General features: G+C 35.4%; 1 protein-coding gene across 1 annotated transcript in view; it reads left to right on the top strand.

Annotated features, from left to right (window-relative positions):
- LOC150077286 (liprin-alpha-1-like) overlaps positions 1–12,624 on the top strand; it is a 1,048,988-nt gene extending 1,036,364 nt beyond the window's left edge. The window contains exon 26 of the mRNA XM_090386159.1: positions 12,209–12,624. Coding sequence (XP_090242285.1) covers positions 12,209–12,274 — 66 coding nt within the window. The 3' untranslated portion in view covers positions 12,275–12,624. The remainder of the gene's footprint in view (positions 1–12,208) is intronic.
- The last annotated feature ends 7,018 nt before the right edge of the window (positions 12,625–19,642 follow it).

The following is a 19,642-nucleotide window of genomic DNA, read 5'->3' as shown; positions in this document are numbered from 1 at the left end:
TAATAATGATTTTGTTGGTTTTAGCTCCTTCTCTTGTTAATATCATGATTATATATTTGATAGTGAAATTATGTGGCCTACTTATGTATGTACCTTGATTAGGGAAATATGTGAAATGGATGATAGTAGTGACGCCCCCACACCCAGTGGAGAAAAACTTGTAGAAGGGATGATAAATTGGTTTTGGTTGTTGAGACCCAAAATCCAAAAAAGTCGATGATTAAAAAAAAAAAAAAAAAAAAACCCTATCATATAGTTTTGAGTATATCGTACACTCGTTTTTAATTCCATACAACTCTTAATAACTTAATAACTTAAATTAATAGTAACACCTTAAAGAGCACATTACTTTCAAAATAAAGAATAGATTACCTATGATAGTCATAATAATATAATATAAAAGTCCCAGTATGATTTTTGTTAAGAGAAAATCTTCACAAAATCACATTAAAAGAAAATCTTCACAAAATCACATTAAGAAAATCTTAACAAAATCAACCACTCAGGTAAGGTATAAGGTAGTCGCAAAGATAATGATAATAACTGTCCTCTGTGACAGTATAGTAGTTTCACCACTTGTCACTCACTTTGGAGAGGCCAAGATTTGAATTCTATTAGTACTAGAAGAATTCTTAAAGGCCTCTTCTATTATGGCTGTACTCAATACTCTGTCTGAAATTAGCCAATTTCAGACAGAGGGAGCAGGATTTGCCCATAAGTTATTCAATGTTTTTCAGCATGCACATGCTAATTACCATGAAAACATGCATACAAAAACTTCTATACACATAATGTACTGGTGCAATAAAGACTAAGATACAGGTGCACCATAAAAAACCAACAGAGGCAGTATCAAGGAATGACTGATATAATTTATTTAGATAGATTCACTAATATTAGTAAAATTAGTAATATTAGTAATTAGTACTACAGTTATTAACAGAGGAAAAGTGTGAACACTGTCAGCAAGTCACTTCTGATTTATGTGAATAAGTGACTAATAGTGAGATATTTTATAAGGAAAGATCGATTTGGCTGTCTTTGGTTAAGCATGTAAATAGACTGGTAGAATAGTGGCAACCTTTGATCATTCTATTTATAGAAGAGGTTAGAGGTGGTAAAAAGCCTTATGAACACTTTTCTAAGTTAGCAAGTTGAATATCACAAGTAATCTCTAGTGAATGGCACTAAAACATATTAAAATCCTGTTATGATCCAAAAGTTTTGAAAAGAGACAAATTGATGAACTCAAGAAAAAGAACTTCTGTATTGAAACTTCTGGTAAAAGTAATTCTAAACAGGTCAAGCAAGCTGATAATTTTAGGCATGTTATCCTCACTAGAATAGCATTAGTAGAGGCATATGATGCAGGAGAGCAAGCTTATACAGCATCAGCCAAAAAAAAAAAAAAAAAAAAAAAACCTTTCCATTTCACCCATCCGGTCACTCCAAATGTTTATCTAGTTCAGCCTTAAATTTATTTAAGCTGTCAACTTCCATGACAACAGATGGAAGTCTGTTCTAGCAATCATCTGTCCGCTGGCCAAAGGCAAATTTCTGCACATCTATTCTACAACTGTCTTTCCTCAATTTGAAATTATATTTATGCCCCCACAGGTTCTTAATCTGAGCAAGAGGAAGAATCCCATCAGCATTGAGGCAGCTCAAACCATTCAAGGCCTTATACACCTCAATCAGATCACTTCACAGGTCCATAGTCTCCAAATGCTGCAGTTTGCAAAACTTAAGCCTCTCTTGGTAAAAGGACCCCTTTGTTCCCCTCACCAATCTTGTTGTCCTTCTCTGTACTCATTCTAACAACTTTACATAGTAAATCTTGTTTTGCTCTTCTGCTTATTTGTTTGTTTTAAATGTTATGCCACTGTTTCAAAATCCAAACATAGCTCCTCAATCTGAAGTCATTTCTCTTCAATATGTTCAAGGTTTTTATGTGCAAATTAATTATACCAACAATTTTTAAATCCTCTATTTCCATTTTGAAAGTTGATTACCATAGCAGACTAAACCAAAATGATTTCTGACTTAGTAATAAACATTTCATACTGCCATGGTAATGGAGATTTTAAAACAAGAGAAGATTGTTTTGTTTGGTGAGGAATTACTTGCAAGGATTTTCAGTGGGTACTCGTGTACCATGTAGTCACATAAAGATGTGACTACATGGTACATGAGTTCTCATTGAAAATCCTTGGGGCTAATCACAGTTATTCTCTCAGGTGTGACAAGCTGATGTGACAAAATGTTCTTAAAGTCACTCAGCAAACTTTCCTTCCATCCTCCCCTTAAAATTTATGACAGTAGTATTGATTTTTGGATGTGTTCTAGCTGTTCATTTTATTTTTGAACAGCTAGAACAAGAGACTCCCAGCTGTATTATCAATCATGATCAGTGAAAGCCAAGATTGAAGGGGGAGGGATACCTAAATGTCAACCATATTTAATGAAAGCCAACAAGAGCTAACTTCCACACATGGCCAGTTGTTTGAGATCTATGGCAAGTGTAGCAATGCAGTCATAAAAACTTACTGCTGATCTTGCCATATTTGAGTATGACCTGCAGAAACCTACCTGTATAAACTAGAAAGACATTTTATTTAATTAATTTTATTGTTATAATTTTATTTATTTTTTTTAGCAGACAGTGCTACTTAATTTATTATTATTGTCTTTTGTTTAATAGCCCCCAATCATATGCATCCCTGTATATGTTCTGTCTGTAGAAGTATGTGTTCACAGACCAATTTACATGTTGTATGGCATGAAAAACCCAGAAAAACTCATAGAGAAAAATCTTACTCCCTTTGCCTGAAATCAGTCAACTATGATTTCTGGGTACTTAAGAAGTTCTTCCAGTTGATGGGGATAGAACCCAGACCTTTCCATACGAGGGGAAGATGGCAATGTATCACACTGAGTAAGCTATCACAGAAGAGTAATTTCTCTGCAATGTTCTGCCATTTTAATATAAATGCTAATTATATTGTGATGTGAAATTAATGAAATTTTTTCATATACCAATAAAATTCCATAGTGAGCTACCTTTTTATCATCACTGCAGAGCAGTGATCAGGTGATTCACTGTGGTATTTTATGGTACATATCACTATTTGGCTTTTTTATAACAACCTGTCCACAAAATTTTAGTTGTTTCAGCCCAGCTTTGATCTGGATATTGATCACACTGCATGCATGGTCACATATCCAAATTTGAATCACTTAGTTTCAACTTCAATGTGATAGTGTAACCAAAAGGTTACCCTACCACATTCATTGAGTACTTTTGTGTATCAGGTAGTGTAACCAAGAGGTTACACTACCTGATACCCAAAAGTACTCAATGAACTACACATGACTAGAGCCAACAGAACTAAGTGAAAAACATTACAAATTTACTAGTCCTGTACCTAGGCTTACTGATGCAGTATTTCATTGCCAAAATGATTTTTTCATTTATTGGAAACAATCTTACAATACAAGATAATAACAAAGTAGCTTTACAATTTCAGCTGTTTCTAATGATTGTTTTTTTTTTTTTAACTCCGAAAAAAAAAAACACCATTGTAGGAAAAACAGAAATAGTATATTTCGTAGGTACAGCATAAGCAGAGAAACGGTGGAACAAATATATCTCAAACTCTTCCAAAACTCCATACACCATGTTAGCCATGAAATAAATTTCTACTGCCACTTGTTTGAAAATTACTATGTACAGTTTCAGGAAATCAGCATCTGCAATTGAAATTACGAATTATAGATATTAAAGTAATTAAGGATGGTGACAAAGAAAAACAAAAAAAAGCACCAGTACTTACATTTTGGCACAGCTAAAAAATAGTTAGCATTAGCATTAGTTGAGGCTTATGAGCAAGAAAGCAAGCTTATACAGCATCAGCCAAAAAAAAAAAAAAAAAAACCCTTCCCATTTCACCCATCCGGTCACTCCAAATGTTTATCTAGTTCAGCCTTAAATTTATTTAAGCTGTCAACTTCCATGACAACAGATGGAAGTCTGTTCTAGCAATCAGCTACCTGCTGGCTAATGGCAAACCTTCACTTATCTATTCTACAACTGTCTTTCCTCAATTTAAAATTATGTCCCCTCAGGTTCTTAATCTGAGCAAGTGGAAGAATCTCATCAGCATTGAGCCCGCTCAAACCATTCAAGGCCTTATACACCTCAATCAGATCACCTCACAGGTCCATAGTCTCCAAATGCTGCACTTTGCAGAACTTCAGCCATTTTTTTGTAAAACTACCCTATTGTTCCCCTCAGCACTCTTGTTGCCCTTTTCTGTACTTATTCTAGCAACTCTACAGCCATCCTAAAATGAGGTCTCCAGCCCTGTATGCAGTACCCAAGGTGTGGTCTCACCATTGCCTTATACAAGCACAGATAATCACCTCCTTATCTGTGCTTGCAAAATATCATTCACAAGACTCATTGATCTGCTCTGCCAGCCCATCTGCACTGCCCAGAAAACTTCATATCTGACTGCACAGTTACCCTCAGGTCTTTTTCATTCTGCACTTCCCTGAGTGTGGTACCACACAGTTGATACTTTTCTCTTACTGCTACCCATATGTACTACTTTGCATTTGTCAATGGTAAACTTCAGTTGCCACTTCTCACCCATCTGCCTAACATTTCTATATCCTGTTGCAGCAGCATACTTTCTTCACTGTCATTAACAACCCTGCCAACCTTTGTATCATATGCAAACATGGCCATTAAGCCTGTTATACCTTCATCGATATCATTGATAAATACACAAAACAACAATGGGCCCAACACAAAATCCTGTGGGACTCCACTTGGTCAATGTAGACCAGTGTCCATTTATTATCACTCTCTGCAGTCTCCCACTCAGTGGATAAAGGGATGGTTGACCATCCCTTTATCCATTGCAGCAACTTGCCCTTAATGCCATACTGTTCCAATTTGTACAGCAGTCTTCCATGTGCAACAGTATCAAAAGCTTTCCTGAAATCCAAGTATATAGTATCAAAATTATTTTTGCATCCAGTTCCTTTGTGACCACATCATAGTATCCAATCAAATTGGTCAGACAAGACCTCCCATTAACAAACCCATGCTGTGTCTGAACTATTATTGCAATCTTGTCTAGATGATCCTGCAATGTTTCTTTCACCAGTGACTCCATTATTTTCTCTGAAGAGAAGTTAAACTAACAGGTCTATAATTATTTGTGTCCCCCTTTGAACCCTCTTTGTGAATTGGGGAAACATTTGCATATCTCCAGTTCATGAGGACCTCCCCCAAATCTAAGGATGCTTTCATAATTACGGCTAAGGGTTTGCTTACTTCCCTCGTCTCCTTCAATATAACTGGATAGATTCCATCCACCTTAGGTGCCTTTTTTTATGTTTAACTTCATCAATTTCTCCTCTACTTTGCTCTCCATTATTACAAAATCATTTAGCTCCATATTAGAGTTTAGTAAACTTCTGTCCTCCCTTTCCTTACAGAATTCCTCATGTGTGAATGTAGATGCAAAATACTCATTCAGTTTGTCTGCTATCTGAGCAGGATCATCAACAGCCAAACCATCAATATCAAGTGAATTAATCTGATTCATCCCCTTCCTTCTAGAGATTACATAAGTAAAGAAGTCTTTGTTGTTTTTCTTTGCCAAGGATTTTTTGTAATCACCCTTCGCTTGCCTAACCTCCTTTGTGACTTGATTACAATCACAGAGCTTATATCTCTCGTAGTCTTCTGTGTCACCTGATAATTTATATGCATCCCATGCATTTTTCTTCTCTGCCGCAAGCCTCATTTGTTAATCTGACATCCATTTAGGTCTAAATCTTGAACAGTATTTCTTAGTTGGTATGAAAAACCTTGTAGCTTCCAAGATTAATGCCTTGAAGGCTTCCCATTTAGGATTCGCTGTTTTTAACATCATCATCAGTTGATCCCACTGGATAAAATTTAAAAACTGTCTGAGACCACTGTAGTCACCTTTAAGAAAACAAAAACCCTTTTCTTTACCCTTGATGGTAGTTACATCTTTAAGTAAATTCCACATCAGTACACTGTGATCACTGTTTCCTAGTGGTTACTTTATCTGCAAATTCTTAATGCATGAATAATCACTGTTGATATAACCAGATCAGGAGTATTACTCCCTCTGGTTGCCCCTCGAACATGTTGCTGTAGAAAACAATCCTCCAATAAATCTACAAAAGTCTTGCTAGCATGCAAGTGACCAAGCCACAAGTTCCATTGAATATCTGGAAAGTTAAAATCCCCCATTACAAGACATTCTGATTTACCTATAAGACATTCCTACTCTCATTTTCCCTTTCCCAGTGTTTAAATCACACCAAACTGACTCAACTGTACACCACGGTCAACTGGATGCACTTTCTTAGATTTTATGTGTTTCTTAACTAACAGCATAACCCCTCCTCCTTCCTTCCTAACCTGACTACCCTTTCTATACTCATTTTACTCCTCTAATTCCAACTCTGTACTGCTTATAACTGTGTGACACCAACTGTCTGATATCCCAACAATATCCGCCTCTGATATAACCAGATCAGGAGTATTACTACCTCTAGTTTCCCTTTGAACATGTTGCTGTAGAAAAAAAATCCTCCAATAAATCCACAAAAGTCTTGCTAGCATGCGAGTGACCAACCCACAAGTTCCAATGAAAATCTGGAAAGTTGAAATCCCCCATTACAAGACATTCTGATTTTCTGGGCCACTCTATTTCTCTGCACAATTGTTCATTGTACTCATAACAGTCATTAGGCCTATAACACTCCTACTCTCATTTTCCCTTTCCCAGTGTTTAAGTCACACCAAACTGACTCAACATTGCACTGTCCACCAATGTCAACTGGGAAAGGGAAAATGGGTATCACACAGATGTAAGCAGTACATCTGTGTGATACCACATCTCTGATATCCCAACAATATCTGCCTTTAATGTCTTGACAATCAGTTCATTCATCAAATATCTATACTATACTCCTAGCATTGGTATACATGCAAGTATACATGCTCCTGTTCTTACTCTGCGTTACTGTAACACAGCCTGTGTATTTACTTGTTTCATGACTCCCAGCAGTTCCTGAAATCTCCAGCAACTTGCTTTTGGGCTGCTGATCATTTCAATAGAAGCAGTGCAAGAATCATTTCCACTTCTGCCTGTGGCTACGTTAATCTGTTAGTTTGTGAATCTCCCCCCCCCCCCCAGTTAGCAGTTTTCTGACCCTCGATAGCATCTCTGATGCTATCGAGGCAGTGTTAGGTGGGTTGCAAAACTGCTAGATTGGGGGGGATACAAGGACTTATAGATTAACAGTAGCCACTGGCAGAGGTGAAAGTGATTCTTGCACTGCTTCTATTGGAATGAGCCGCAGCCTGGAAAGTAAGATGCAGGATATTTCAGAGACTGCTGGGAATCATTGGGGTACAAGTAAACACATGGGTTGTGTTAGGGTAGCTAAGAAAAAGAACAGGTGCATGTATACTTGCGTGTACACCAATGCTAGGAGTTTAGTAAATAAATTTGATGAATTTGAGGTATTGCTCAAAACCTCAAAGGCAGATATTGTGGGGATTTCAGAGACATGGTGTCACACAGATATAAGGAATGCAGGAACTGGAATCTGGGGAGTACAATGTCTATAGAAAGGATAGACAGGATAGGAAGGGAGGAGGGGTTATGCTATTAGTTAAGAAATACATAAAATCCAAGGAAGTGAAGCCAGTCGACATTGCTGGACAGTGCAGTGTCGAGAAAGTGTGGTGTGACATAAGCATTGGGAGATAAAAATTGAGAGTAGGAGTGTGCTATAAGCCTAATGACACTGATGAGTACAATAAGAAATTGTACAGGGAAATAGAGTGGGCCAGTAAATCAGAGAGTCTTATAATGGGGGATTTTAATTTCTCAGATATTGACTGGAATTTGGGTGCTGGTCACTCACACTAGCAAGGCTTTTGTGGATTTATTGGATGATTGTTTTCTACATCAGCATGTTCAGGAGGCAACTAGAGAGAGAGTAATATTCTTGATTGATTATCAGTAGTGATTCTTCATGCATTAAGAATCTGCAGGTAAATGAACCACTAGGTGGCAGTGATCACAGTGTGCTGAAGTGGGATTTACTCAAAGAGGTAACTACCATTAGGGGTAAAGGGAAGGGTTATTGCTTTCGTAAAGGCAACTACTGACTGGGACAGTATTTAAATTCTGTACAGTGGGACCAACTGATGATGTTACCAACAGCAAATTCAAAATGGGAAGCATTCAAAGAACTTATCTTGGAAGCTACTAGGCTTTACATAACAACTAAGAAATATTGTTCAAGGTTTAGGCCTAAGTGGATGTCAGATGAACTAATGAGACATATGGCAGAGAAGAAAAATGCATGGAATACATACAAATTTACACGTGACACAGAAGCCTATGATAGATACAAGTTGGTCTGTAACCAAGTTATATAGGAGGTTAGGCAGGCGAAGGCAGATTACGACAAATCTTTGGGCAAGGAATGCAAAGAAAAACAGCAAAGAGTTCTTTACTTATGTAAACTCTAGAAGGAAGGGGATGAATCAGATTGGTCCACTTGATATCGATGGATCAACTGTTGATGATCCTGCTCAGGTAGCTAACAAACTAAATGAATATTTTGCATCGACATTCACACATGAGGAGTTATTCAGCGAGGGGAATGCCAGAGGTGTATTCAACTCTAGCAGTAAGCTAGAGAATCTTGTAAAAACTGAGAGTAAAGTGGAGGTGAAATTGTTGAAGATAAATACAAGAAAGGCACCTGGGGTGGATGGGATCTATCCAGTTATATTAAAGGAGGCAGCAAAGGAAGTAAGCAAACCCTTAGCCATAATTATGAGAGCTTCCTTGGACTCAGGGGAAGTACCCATGGACTGGAGATGTGCAAATGTGACCCCAATTCACAAAGGAGGATCAAAGGGCAACACAAGTAATTATAGACCTGTTAGTTTAACTTCTGTTCCTGGAAAATTAATGGAGGCACTGGTTAAAGAAGCACTGCAGGACCATCTAGACAAGACTTCAGTTATAGCTCAGACACAGCATGGTTTTGTTAAGGGGAAGTCTTGCCTGACCAATTTGATTGGATACTATGACGCAGTCACAAAAGAACTGGATGCAGGGAATAACTTGGATATTATATACTTGGATCTTAGAAAGGCTTTTGATACTGTTGCACATGGAAGACTGCTGCACAAATTGGAGCAGTGTGGCATTGGAGGCAAATTGCTGCTATGGATAAAGGGGTGGTTGAGGGGGAGAAGACAGAGAGAGAGATTGTGGTAATCAATGGACACTGCTCATCGTGGACTAATGTCATTAGTGGAGTCCCTCTGGGTTCAGTATTGGGTCCATTATTGTTTTCTGTATTTATAAATGATATTGATGATGGTATATCAAGCTTAATGTCCAAGTTTGCAGAAGATACGAAGGTAGGCAGTGTTGTCAAGGACACTACTGACACTATGCTACTGCAACAGGATGTGGAAAGGTTGAGCAGATGGGCTGAGAGGTGGCAAATGAAGTTTAACATTGACAAATCTAAAGTACTACATATGGGAAACAGCAACCCCAGAGCAATGTATCAACTCTGTGGTACTACACTGACAGTGGTAGAGAATGAAAGGGACGTGGGGGTGGTTGTGCAGGCAGATATGAAGTTTTCTGAGCAGTGCAGACGGGCTGCAAGAGTAGCTCATGGTGTATTGTCGATGATATATAGGAATTTTTCTAGCAGGGATAAGGAGGTGATTATTCCCTTGTATGAGGCAATGGTCAGGCCACACCTAGAGTACTGTATACAGGTCTGGAGGCCTCATTTCAAGAAGGATGTAGAGATGCTGGAACGAGTACAGAGAAGGGCAACAAGATTGGTGAATGGAACAAAGGGGTGCTCTTACGAAGAAAGGCTTAAGTTTTGCAAATTACAATGTCTGGAGACTAGGCACCAGCGAGGTGATCTGATTGAGGTGTATAAAGCCTTGAATGGTTTGAGCATGCTCAATGCTGATGGGATTCTTCCTCTTGTTCAGAATAATCACCTGAGAGGGCATAAATTCAAATTGAGGAAAGACAGATGTAGGATAGACGTGAGCAAATTTGCCTTTAGCCAGCGGGTGGTTGGTTGGTGGAACAGACTTCCATCCCTTGTCGTGGAAGTTGATAGCCTAAATAAATTTAAGGCTCAGCTGGACAGGTATTTCAAACGAACAGAGGGGTGAAGTGGAAGTGGTTATTTTTTATTTATTTATTTATTTTTTTTTTTTGGCTGATGCTGTATAAGCTTGCTTTCTTGCATCAAATGCCTCTACTAATGCTAAAAAAAAATATTCTTTCACCCTTTCTATTTAAGTGGGTCCCATCCCTGTAGAAGTAATCTCTCCTGTTAACAAGCACAGATCATGCTGAGAAAAATTCTACCCCGCGAACCTTGCAAAATCTCTGCAGGGCCAAATTGACAAGGCCCTCATCATATACTCCCTCCTTTCGTGTCTGGGCAGAATTGCAGACACATTCAGATTTAACCCTAACTCGCGACTTTTTTTCAAAATTGACCTAATGACATAATGAACATTGGCATAATGAATGGATGCATGAATATTATTTTCATTATTGTGGCCTTTGTGTTTGTGAGAACGTCAACATTCACATTCCTAATGTGGGACAGTGACAGGCATGACAAGTGTCTCTAACACATGTGCGACTGTCCTGAAGTTGTCTGCTCTGCATTGGGTTTAACAAAAGTTCACAATCATTTATTTTTTAGACAAAAGAAAAACAGTTATGGTGTCATATTTGGATATGCCAAGAACTTTCTGTTACCACAAATCAATGGCATATCAGTTTTTTTAACAAAATGAGACACCTTCCCAACCTTCTTTAAGAGGAAAAATAATCTAAATCAGCAATTCCTGGGCCACTGGATTGGTTGTGATGACTCCTCATTTACCATCCAAATGGTGTATATACTTATAATTTCCTAATCTTAAAATCCTTCAGTCATGCCTCCCTTTAATTCTTTTTTATTTTGTTCTTTTTGAAGCTTCAGTTTTACATTAAAAATTCTTAATAATAGCTAGGACATAAATCTTTTTTTTATTATGCTTAAAAATCTAACCAATTATTTGAGAATAATTCTCAGATGCCCCCTACAACAACTGTCACCCCAAGAGCTATTTCATTAGTATTGCCATCTTATCAGAAGAAATATACAAGTTCCAGATCAGTATAAACTCTATTTTCAAAGTAAACTCATTGATACTTTAAAACTGATATTAATGATACTATATAAATTAATATTAATGCATCATAGCATATGAGAAATTTTAAGATTTTACATTGCAATAAATTTTTTCTGCAGGATAGCTTATTGTTTATATGTTCATAAAAGAACAGTTATTATTATTGTCTTGCCATTTAATGCAAACTATATTTGCTCTTTATTACCACATTAACCATCCTTTGCTAAAATGAATGACTTAATATATGAATAATTGTAATAAGTTTTTTTATCATTTTCATGATAGAAAATGCTTCATATAAAATTACTGTTGAATCTAAAAAGCTGTCATAACCATAACCAAAATTTCTTATTTTATTAGGTTTCCCAAACATGTTAGTTCCCTCCCCTCCTCCGCTCAGTTAACCTGCTTATTTAACAACTCCAGTTTGTATGTGTAATGCAAAATAATTTTTTAAATAGCTTTTTGTAGTAATAGTGTGGATGATTTTTTTTTAAATTACTGCTCCTTTTTGTTTGGCAGAAGAGTATGTATTTGTATAGAGATCTCAAATGCTTTTTTTGTTTAATAAGCAATGTGTTTTAGCTGTTCTGTTTTCAAATTTCTCACTTCTGCATGGCCCATACATCTTTGGCTTTTCCAGGCAAGACGGTCCCCACACTCTTGATAGTTAATCTGCTGCTCTGTTCCCTGTGTGCCAGTGTTGCCAAGTCACCCTTTTTAGATGCAAGGGTCCTCTGCTGCCAGCCTGTATACTATTTATTCGCTTAAAACCCATTACTTTTATTTTAGCCCTTTTTTTTTTTTTATTTATTTAAATTTTTATACTACCCCATTGCATGACTAAAGAAGTACTCTGCTAATCAGACATGAAAGTGAAGTATTGATTTTCAGGCTGTCAAGCACCCTGCTCATACTGTTGCTGCTCACCACAGTGTCCAGGGTGATCGACTGGTTTGAAGATACCGTTATATATTCGGAAACGTGGAGCTGCTACTGCAGGATCAGGACTAATGGGAACAGCACTCTGCCATTCAGTTGTTACTGAGACAGCAGTGCTGCCACTCTCTCTCTCTCTCCACAGAGCCAACTCAGGTGCCATGAACTGTACGGTCAGATAGTCATCCACTTTGGGCTGAACCACTGGTGGCCAAGACTGAAAGGAATCCAGGTAGGAGGGAAGCCCAGTGATCACTAAGTTAAGTGATGGAAGAAAGTCTACACAAGTTGCCAAAACCAAAGAAATGTAAAATAACCTCTTGTTTTACAGGCAAATGTGCACATAGTTTTTGTTGCAGCTATGTTGCATACTGTTGAAGCAAAAAGAGAAAAAGAAAAAAAAAAAAAAGCCCCTAGTTTGCCTGAATCATTGACTCAGCTGTATAAATACAAATAAAAATGCCTTTTAGTATGTTTACAGCTTTATTACGTAACTGGATGCTATTTGTTATTGCAAAAATTGTTGGAAAGTTTAATGAAGATTTATTTGTAGAATAGTTAATTTTACTGGTGCTGCTATTTTAAGGTTCATTTGTAAAATTTACAACTTCATAATTATTTGTCATTTAATTAGAGTGCATACTCCCTATTTATAGAAGTTTATTATTATCATATGTTTATGTATAATGAATGTCAAGAGTTCAACTTTAACTGAGGTTAGTAAACTCCAAGATTCTTAAAGAATGGCTTTTGTTATTTTGCAATTGCAGATGTTATTTAATTTAGAAAAGTGCGTATATGAAGTATTTCATCCTAAAATTTTAGATTTATTTGACTTTACTTTAGTTAAAAATTTGTTGCCTTTGATTGGAATACATAAAAAAAAAAAAAAAATTCAAAATTGCTTTTCTCAAGATTTCAATTAAAGCAAAAAAAAAAATCATATCAGATAACAAATAATCAAATTGTTATATTTCAAAATGAGTAAAAAAGAAAGCACCTATTGCTGCTATTGTTGCTCTGTTCGTTCATATGCCAGTATCAATATGTATACTACGTAGTCATGTTTGCTGTGGCATTAAAACCATGCATAAACTAGCCACTGCCATTGTTTTTATGATGTGTGTGTGTGTGTGTGTGTGTGTGTGTGTGTGTGTGTGTGTGTGTTATGTGCATGTGTATATGTATTCTGTAAAAATATTTAAGTTGTGTTAAAGTATATGTGAACTAGTATTTGTAAACTACAAAGTATACTTGTTTTCTTTGTTGTTTTTTTTTTAATATATATAATGGCATAATATAGATACATCTAAGTCAATATATGTTCACTAGCAGACAGGGTTATGCTCAAAAAATCAATAATTAGCTAAACATGTGGCACATCTTAAATAAAGAACATTAAATAAATTCATTTAATTGTACATGAGTGGGTGTGCACAACTATATATAATTCTAGTTTCAGTATTTAGAGTGGAAACTTGAGAAGTTCTTCTCCCCCTTTCATATTTTCCTTAAACACTCACGAATGTTGGTACTTCTAATGTTTTCATTATTTAACTATATTATTTAAGGTACTTTACTGAGAGTGTAGAAAAACTGAAAAAAGATATCTGTGCAAAATAGATACAGTGTTTCATGGTACTGTGTATTCACATAGTACATAATTTTATCTTAGTACTAAATTTGTGATTATGTTGGATATTGTAATAAATAATGTACAAAGTTTATTTTTTTAAATTGCAAGTTTATTGTACTTTTGTAGTTAAATAAATAAAAAATGTCATTTACGAAAAATTAGCTCTTTGGTATAATTAAATTTTAAATGTTTTCAAAGTTCTGCTTATTTTCAAAATGGTAGTTAGGGTGCATTATTCATAATAGGTTACTCTAAATAAGTCAGAAATTATTTTATAAAATATCTGACTTATTTAGAGTAAACAAATTTTAAACTATTTTAGGGAATACTGCAGAAATGAAAGACATATTTAAAATATTTTTCAGTGTTATGTTTTATGAGAAGCCTGTTCATAAGGATTGATTTTGAGAACTTCAAGGCCTTTATTTTAAAAATATTTATCCTGAACAAAGATATATACTAAATACAAATATAACATTATACACATTAAACATAGTATCTCTTACATAAATAAATATACAATGACACCTCATATTATGTTACCTTGTATTGCATCAATTTTTAGAAATCATATATGTTCAAGAAAAACTATTAACTCAAAAAAAAAAAAAAAAAATTTGGTGTAATAAATGATTTAGCTAAAAAATTAAATTTCACAATAAATACCAATGCCCAAGTTGTTGTTGTTGTTGTTTTGGTTTTTAGGAGCATTAGCAACATATTGCTCCGGGATATGCAGTGGTCAGTCCCTGACCTTTCCGCATCCTCCGTATTTGGTGGTGACGGGCTCGAACCCCGGTCTAATCAAGAAGCGTGTGCTGCACACTGCTGCTCCTTCCCACCTGGCTACGGAGGCGCCAATGCCCAAGTATATTGCTATGTTTGTTTACATTTTGCACACCACTCAGCATTCATATGCTCAACTGTTTAAAAGTTTACTTGCTATCTCTGTATAATATTTTTCTTTTTACAACATCTGTATACAGTACAGTACAGTATACTGTGCTTAATAGTAATAATACCCTAAGGAAGCTGTCCAACAGGCAAATGTAGGGAAACTATTATGAAGTTGGGATCATATCATCATAGGTAATACTATTTTATAATGACTTCTTTGGCAGTATTTTTGCACAGAAACCAGTCTAAAGACATTGAATAAAAAAAAAAAGCTAGAAATATGTGGATATTAATTAACTTAAATTTGACATTACAAACATTAATCTCCAAAGCTTAATCATTCATATGTAATGAACAAACGTGACTTTGAAAATAAGGGTTTCTTTGAGAAATTTTATGTGCATAGTAAAGTAAAAGTAGCAGTTTCATTTTTTTTTTTCATGCTGAAGTAATAAATAATACTTATTTAAGTGATCATCTGCTGGCACCCTAGGTTAATTTCAATCTTCCTATAGAAATCCTGTTGCTCTGGCTTAGTTAGGAAATAATGCTACTTGATTATATATCAGTTTTTAACTCAGATTATTCTATTTTTCTCAGGAAACTATTGTACTTTTAATAAGAACATTATACTGATGTTGCAGTAATCATTACAGTTTGATTAATTGCTGATGATTTAAGTTTTAGTGAACTCTTTAGAATGCTTTTGTTTAAATGAAAAATTTTTAGATCAAACAAAATTAAATATAAATTTCATTTGTTTTAGAATTTTTCTTTTATATTATTTAAGTAATATAACCGATTAAGGTTGTAAACTCCTCTGCTTCAATTATAAGGTAGTTAGATAGTCGTGCCAAGAGAATTCTTTAACTACATTGAAATATAGTGAATAACTTAAGAACATGAAAGATGAGAGATCCATAAATGGAAAGAATTTAAATTTCATGGATCAATCAATTTTAAAAGTGGAAAAGGCATGACAGACAAAAGTTTACAATAAAAGATATATTCTGCTTGTGCATGCCAATAGCTACTAAAATGAGAATGAAATAAAGCTGTGTGGGAATTGCACATGTTTTACATCTTGAATATTGATGACATTGTATGACAGGGAATTCTTATGTCTTTTAGCCTGCAAATTGAATTGATTATTTTCTCCACAAATTGCAGTTTTTTTTTTTTTTTTTGTTAGTTATTGGCGCAACAGCTTCTGTGGCCATAATGCACCTTCCAAGGTTTTTGCAGTACTCTGGTCCAAGCCCGAAACGGGATTTGAACCTGCGACCTTTGGGTTGCCAGGCAGGCACTTTACCCACCCGGCTAGCCCGGTTGGCACAAATTGCAGTTTCTTCCATTAATGTGTTCATAGTAAATCTTTTTGTTTGTTTTTTTATTCAATATTTAGGCAGTAGTGGTTTTGGTAATATTTTAGTACACTATGTTTTTTTTTTTTTTTAATTAATGTGCAGGTAATGAGTGATCATTGATGGTCACAGTGAGAGATTAAAAAAAAAAAAAAAAACTAGCTTATTTTCGATGTAGTAATTCTATTATTTTTAGTCTTCAAGAAATTTTTAAGAAAAGACGTAAAAAATGTTATTGAAAAATATGTTATATTTATATAACATAATTACTTCGGATTAGAGTAAAACAACAATTCACTGTTTGGTCATACCAAATACTGGATATAACTAATGTTTATAACTGATCAAAATGCTCATTCTATGTAGCACTATAGTGTTAAATACAATGAGCATTTTGATCAGTTATACTTTGGTAGTCCTGAGGCATGAAACTAGGATGGGCATGGAGATAAGGGAAAAGGCTTCCTTGAAAGAAAGTTCTTGCTTTCAAGGAAGGATTTATCCTGTTCTTATTCCTTATTACTTTAAGCATATGTATTGCCTTATAAGTAATTTTGCTTAAAATATAATATTTACAAAGCCCTCTCTTATGAAGAAAGGTTACAGATAATACACATTGTACAAATAAGGTTGACTTAGTCATAGTGTTTGTAACGTAGCACTTGGTCTCATAGAAATCAAAAAAAAAAAAAAAGGAAGCATTACTAGTCCTGCATTTTATATTCAGTCTTTATATGTATATTCACTATATGAAACTTTTATGAATAGGCCTCTTTCCCACAGATCATACTTTAAAAATCAACTTTTCTTAGTGTTTTTCTAAATTACTTTAAATTCTATTAAGCTGAAATCGTAAGATCAGAATCATCTCTTGAATTGGTCTATTTTAAAATCCAATTTTGTTTTTTCTTTCATTGTTTCATTTATTCTAGTTCTTTGAATTTTGACTTATTCTGAAGGTTGTTCATTATGTCCAAATGCTGTAATGGTAGTTGATCTAAAAAATTAAATAATATATTTTAATCAAATCATCATTGTTTTTTTCAAAAAAAAAAAAAAGAAAGAAACACACAACAAGTTATGGTTAATATATGAAAAGTAGAAATAGTATTCATACCAAATCCCACTTTGCTTGTTATAGGTGAATGGAAATGTAATTGATAAATCATTTCTTTTTCTTTTTTTTTTTTAATCATAAATTAAAAATTTACTTTACCTATAAGTACTGACAGAGCAGAGTTTAAAAATATATATGTAGTTATTATTGGAGTAAGTGGCACTAGTCTTCAGTAGATAATACAAAGTGTCATTAATAGTTGGAATGGAAATAGACTTAGAACCACTTTCATAGCTGAAAGTGGTTCTAAGTCTCTATAATATATACACTATAAAATTTGCCAACTATGGAACGACTTATTGGATATGACATTAACTATTTATTGGAAGCAATATTAATTAAGAAGGAAACTAATCATCTGTTTTGTTTTAAAACATTATGCACATATGCTGATTAAATTAATATATAATATAGACGTTCATTCTGCATAATGAACTTCTGAATAGTACAAAATAACTGTAAAGCAATATTGTAAGGACAAACTAAAATATGGAATCATTGCAAAACTTAAAATTGTAATATTAAAAGTTAAAATTGTGCAGTGTGTGCATGCACATGTGAAAATATACAGTCAGTAATCACTAAATTATGACCCCCCCATCCATAATGGACTATGATGCATAGCTTGCAGTATAAAAAGCTAAACAGCTTCATACACTAGAGCAGCAGTAACTTCCATCTGCCTGTGCAACAGGGCCATGCCAAGCCATTTTAGTACCTGAGGCAAGAATGAAAAATTGCACTCGACTGTTAATGATGGCAACATTGGCAATTATTTAATCTTTCTTTTGGTGCTCCTTTCAGCTTTTAACCTGAGGCAAGAACCTTGTTCGCCTCACTCTCAGCACATCTCTGCTGTGCAAGTCAAAGTGATCAAGTAACAGTTATGGGGAAATAGTAAAGATACCACATAGTTTCAAAAAGGCACAATTGTGGGAGCTTGTGCATCAGGTGCTTCCATGTTGGAAATGGTAAATCTTGTTTGTCACTTACAGTCCACTGTGGTTAAGGTGTACAAAGAATAGTATGAAATGGGTAAAACTGCCTCCTGCCAACAGAACTGTAAAGGATTACACAAGCTGGATGTTCATGATGAGAAAGGGTGCAGTGCATTGTAAAGGCTCAATGGTAGGTCACTGTGCAACAGTTGACATCACAATACAGCTTTGTGTGGGGAATGCACCACACAAAATACCTGGATTTCCATAGCAGGCAACCCAAGATACACCCTCTCCTTACCACTGATCATTGTCAATGGCAAATGCTGTGGTGTCAACAACATGCTGGTTGGACACTGCAGGACTGGAAACAAATGTGCTGGTTGGATGAGTTCAAATACCTGGTGCCACATGCTATTTGCCTTTATGTGTGGTTGCCTTCATGTGTGGCACAATCAGCATGAGTTCATGGACCCATCGTGCATGGTGCCCAGTATCCAAGCATCTGGCAGTCGTTGCTTAATATGGACATGTTTTTCTGGGAAGAACTAGGATCCCTTATGTGTATGGACCAGTGTTTCACTGGTAAGGTGTACTGGTAGCTCTTGAGAGTTCATGTGCTCCCAGCCATGTTGTATTTTTTCCCAGACAGAAATGGGATCTTCCAAAATGATAATGCACCATGTCATCAGGCCCACACTGTGCACCAGTAGTTTGAGGAACACAGTGAAGATGTCACTCATCTTGTTTGGCCTCCAATAGTCCTACATTTTAATCTAATTGAACACCTGTGGGATATTTTGGAATGGAAAGTGAGGCTTATGGACATGCAACCATCATCTGTTCTGACACTGTGGATATCCTTGCAGGCAGCATGAGCATGGCTGCAGATCCCTATAGACATCTTCAAATCTAGTGGAGTGAATGCCTAAGCAAACAGCAGCTGTTATCCATGCAAATGCAGACCCAACACAGTATTAGGTAGCTGGTCATAATTCAGTGATCACTGAGTAATCACTGAGTATATATACACACAATAGTGCATGTAAAATATAAAGTAATAAACACTCTAAAGAATGATGCATACACATACTGCAACTCTCAGAAAATTCTTTTCCTCTTTTTAACAGTAACATTTTCTCATTAATATACCTGTAAATAGAGAACTACCTATGTGAAAATGCAAGTGCTGGAGCATGTTAACTGTGAAATTTAATTTTCACAGTATACCTCCGCTCTCCCTGAGCTTCTGAGGAGTGCTCACAGAGAGGAGGTAATAATGTAATTTACTCCAGTTTAATATTTGTAAAATAATAAGAGGAGTTTACCTCAATATAGTACGTAGAACACTTCCGTATGATACTCTCGTTGATACTCTCCGTATGATATTGTTTTGAAAATATTCAAAACGATATTTTCGTTAGATTCTTTTTTTTT

Source organism: Mastigoproctus giganteus, chromosome 12 (genome assembly GCF_048544385.1).
Source record: "Mastigoproctus giganteus isolate SK-2022 chromosome 12, ASM4854438v1, whole genome shotgun sequence".
In the NCBI taxonomy this organism is placed as follows: Eukaryota; Metazoa; Arthropoda; class Arachnida; order Uropygi; family Thelyphonidae; genus Mastigoproctus; species Mastigoproctus giganteus.
This window is presented reverse-complemented; position numbering and strand designations above follow the sequence as displayed.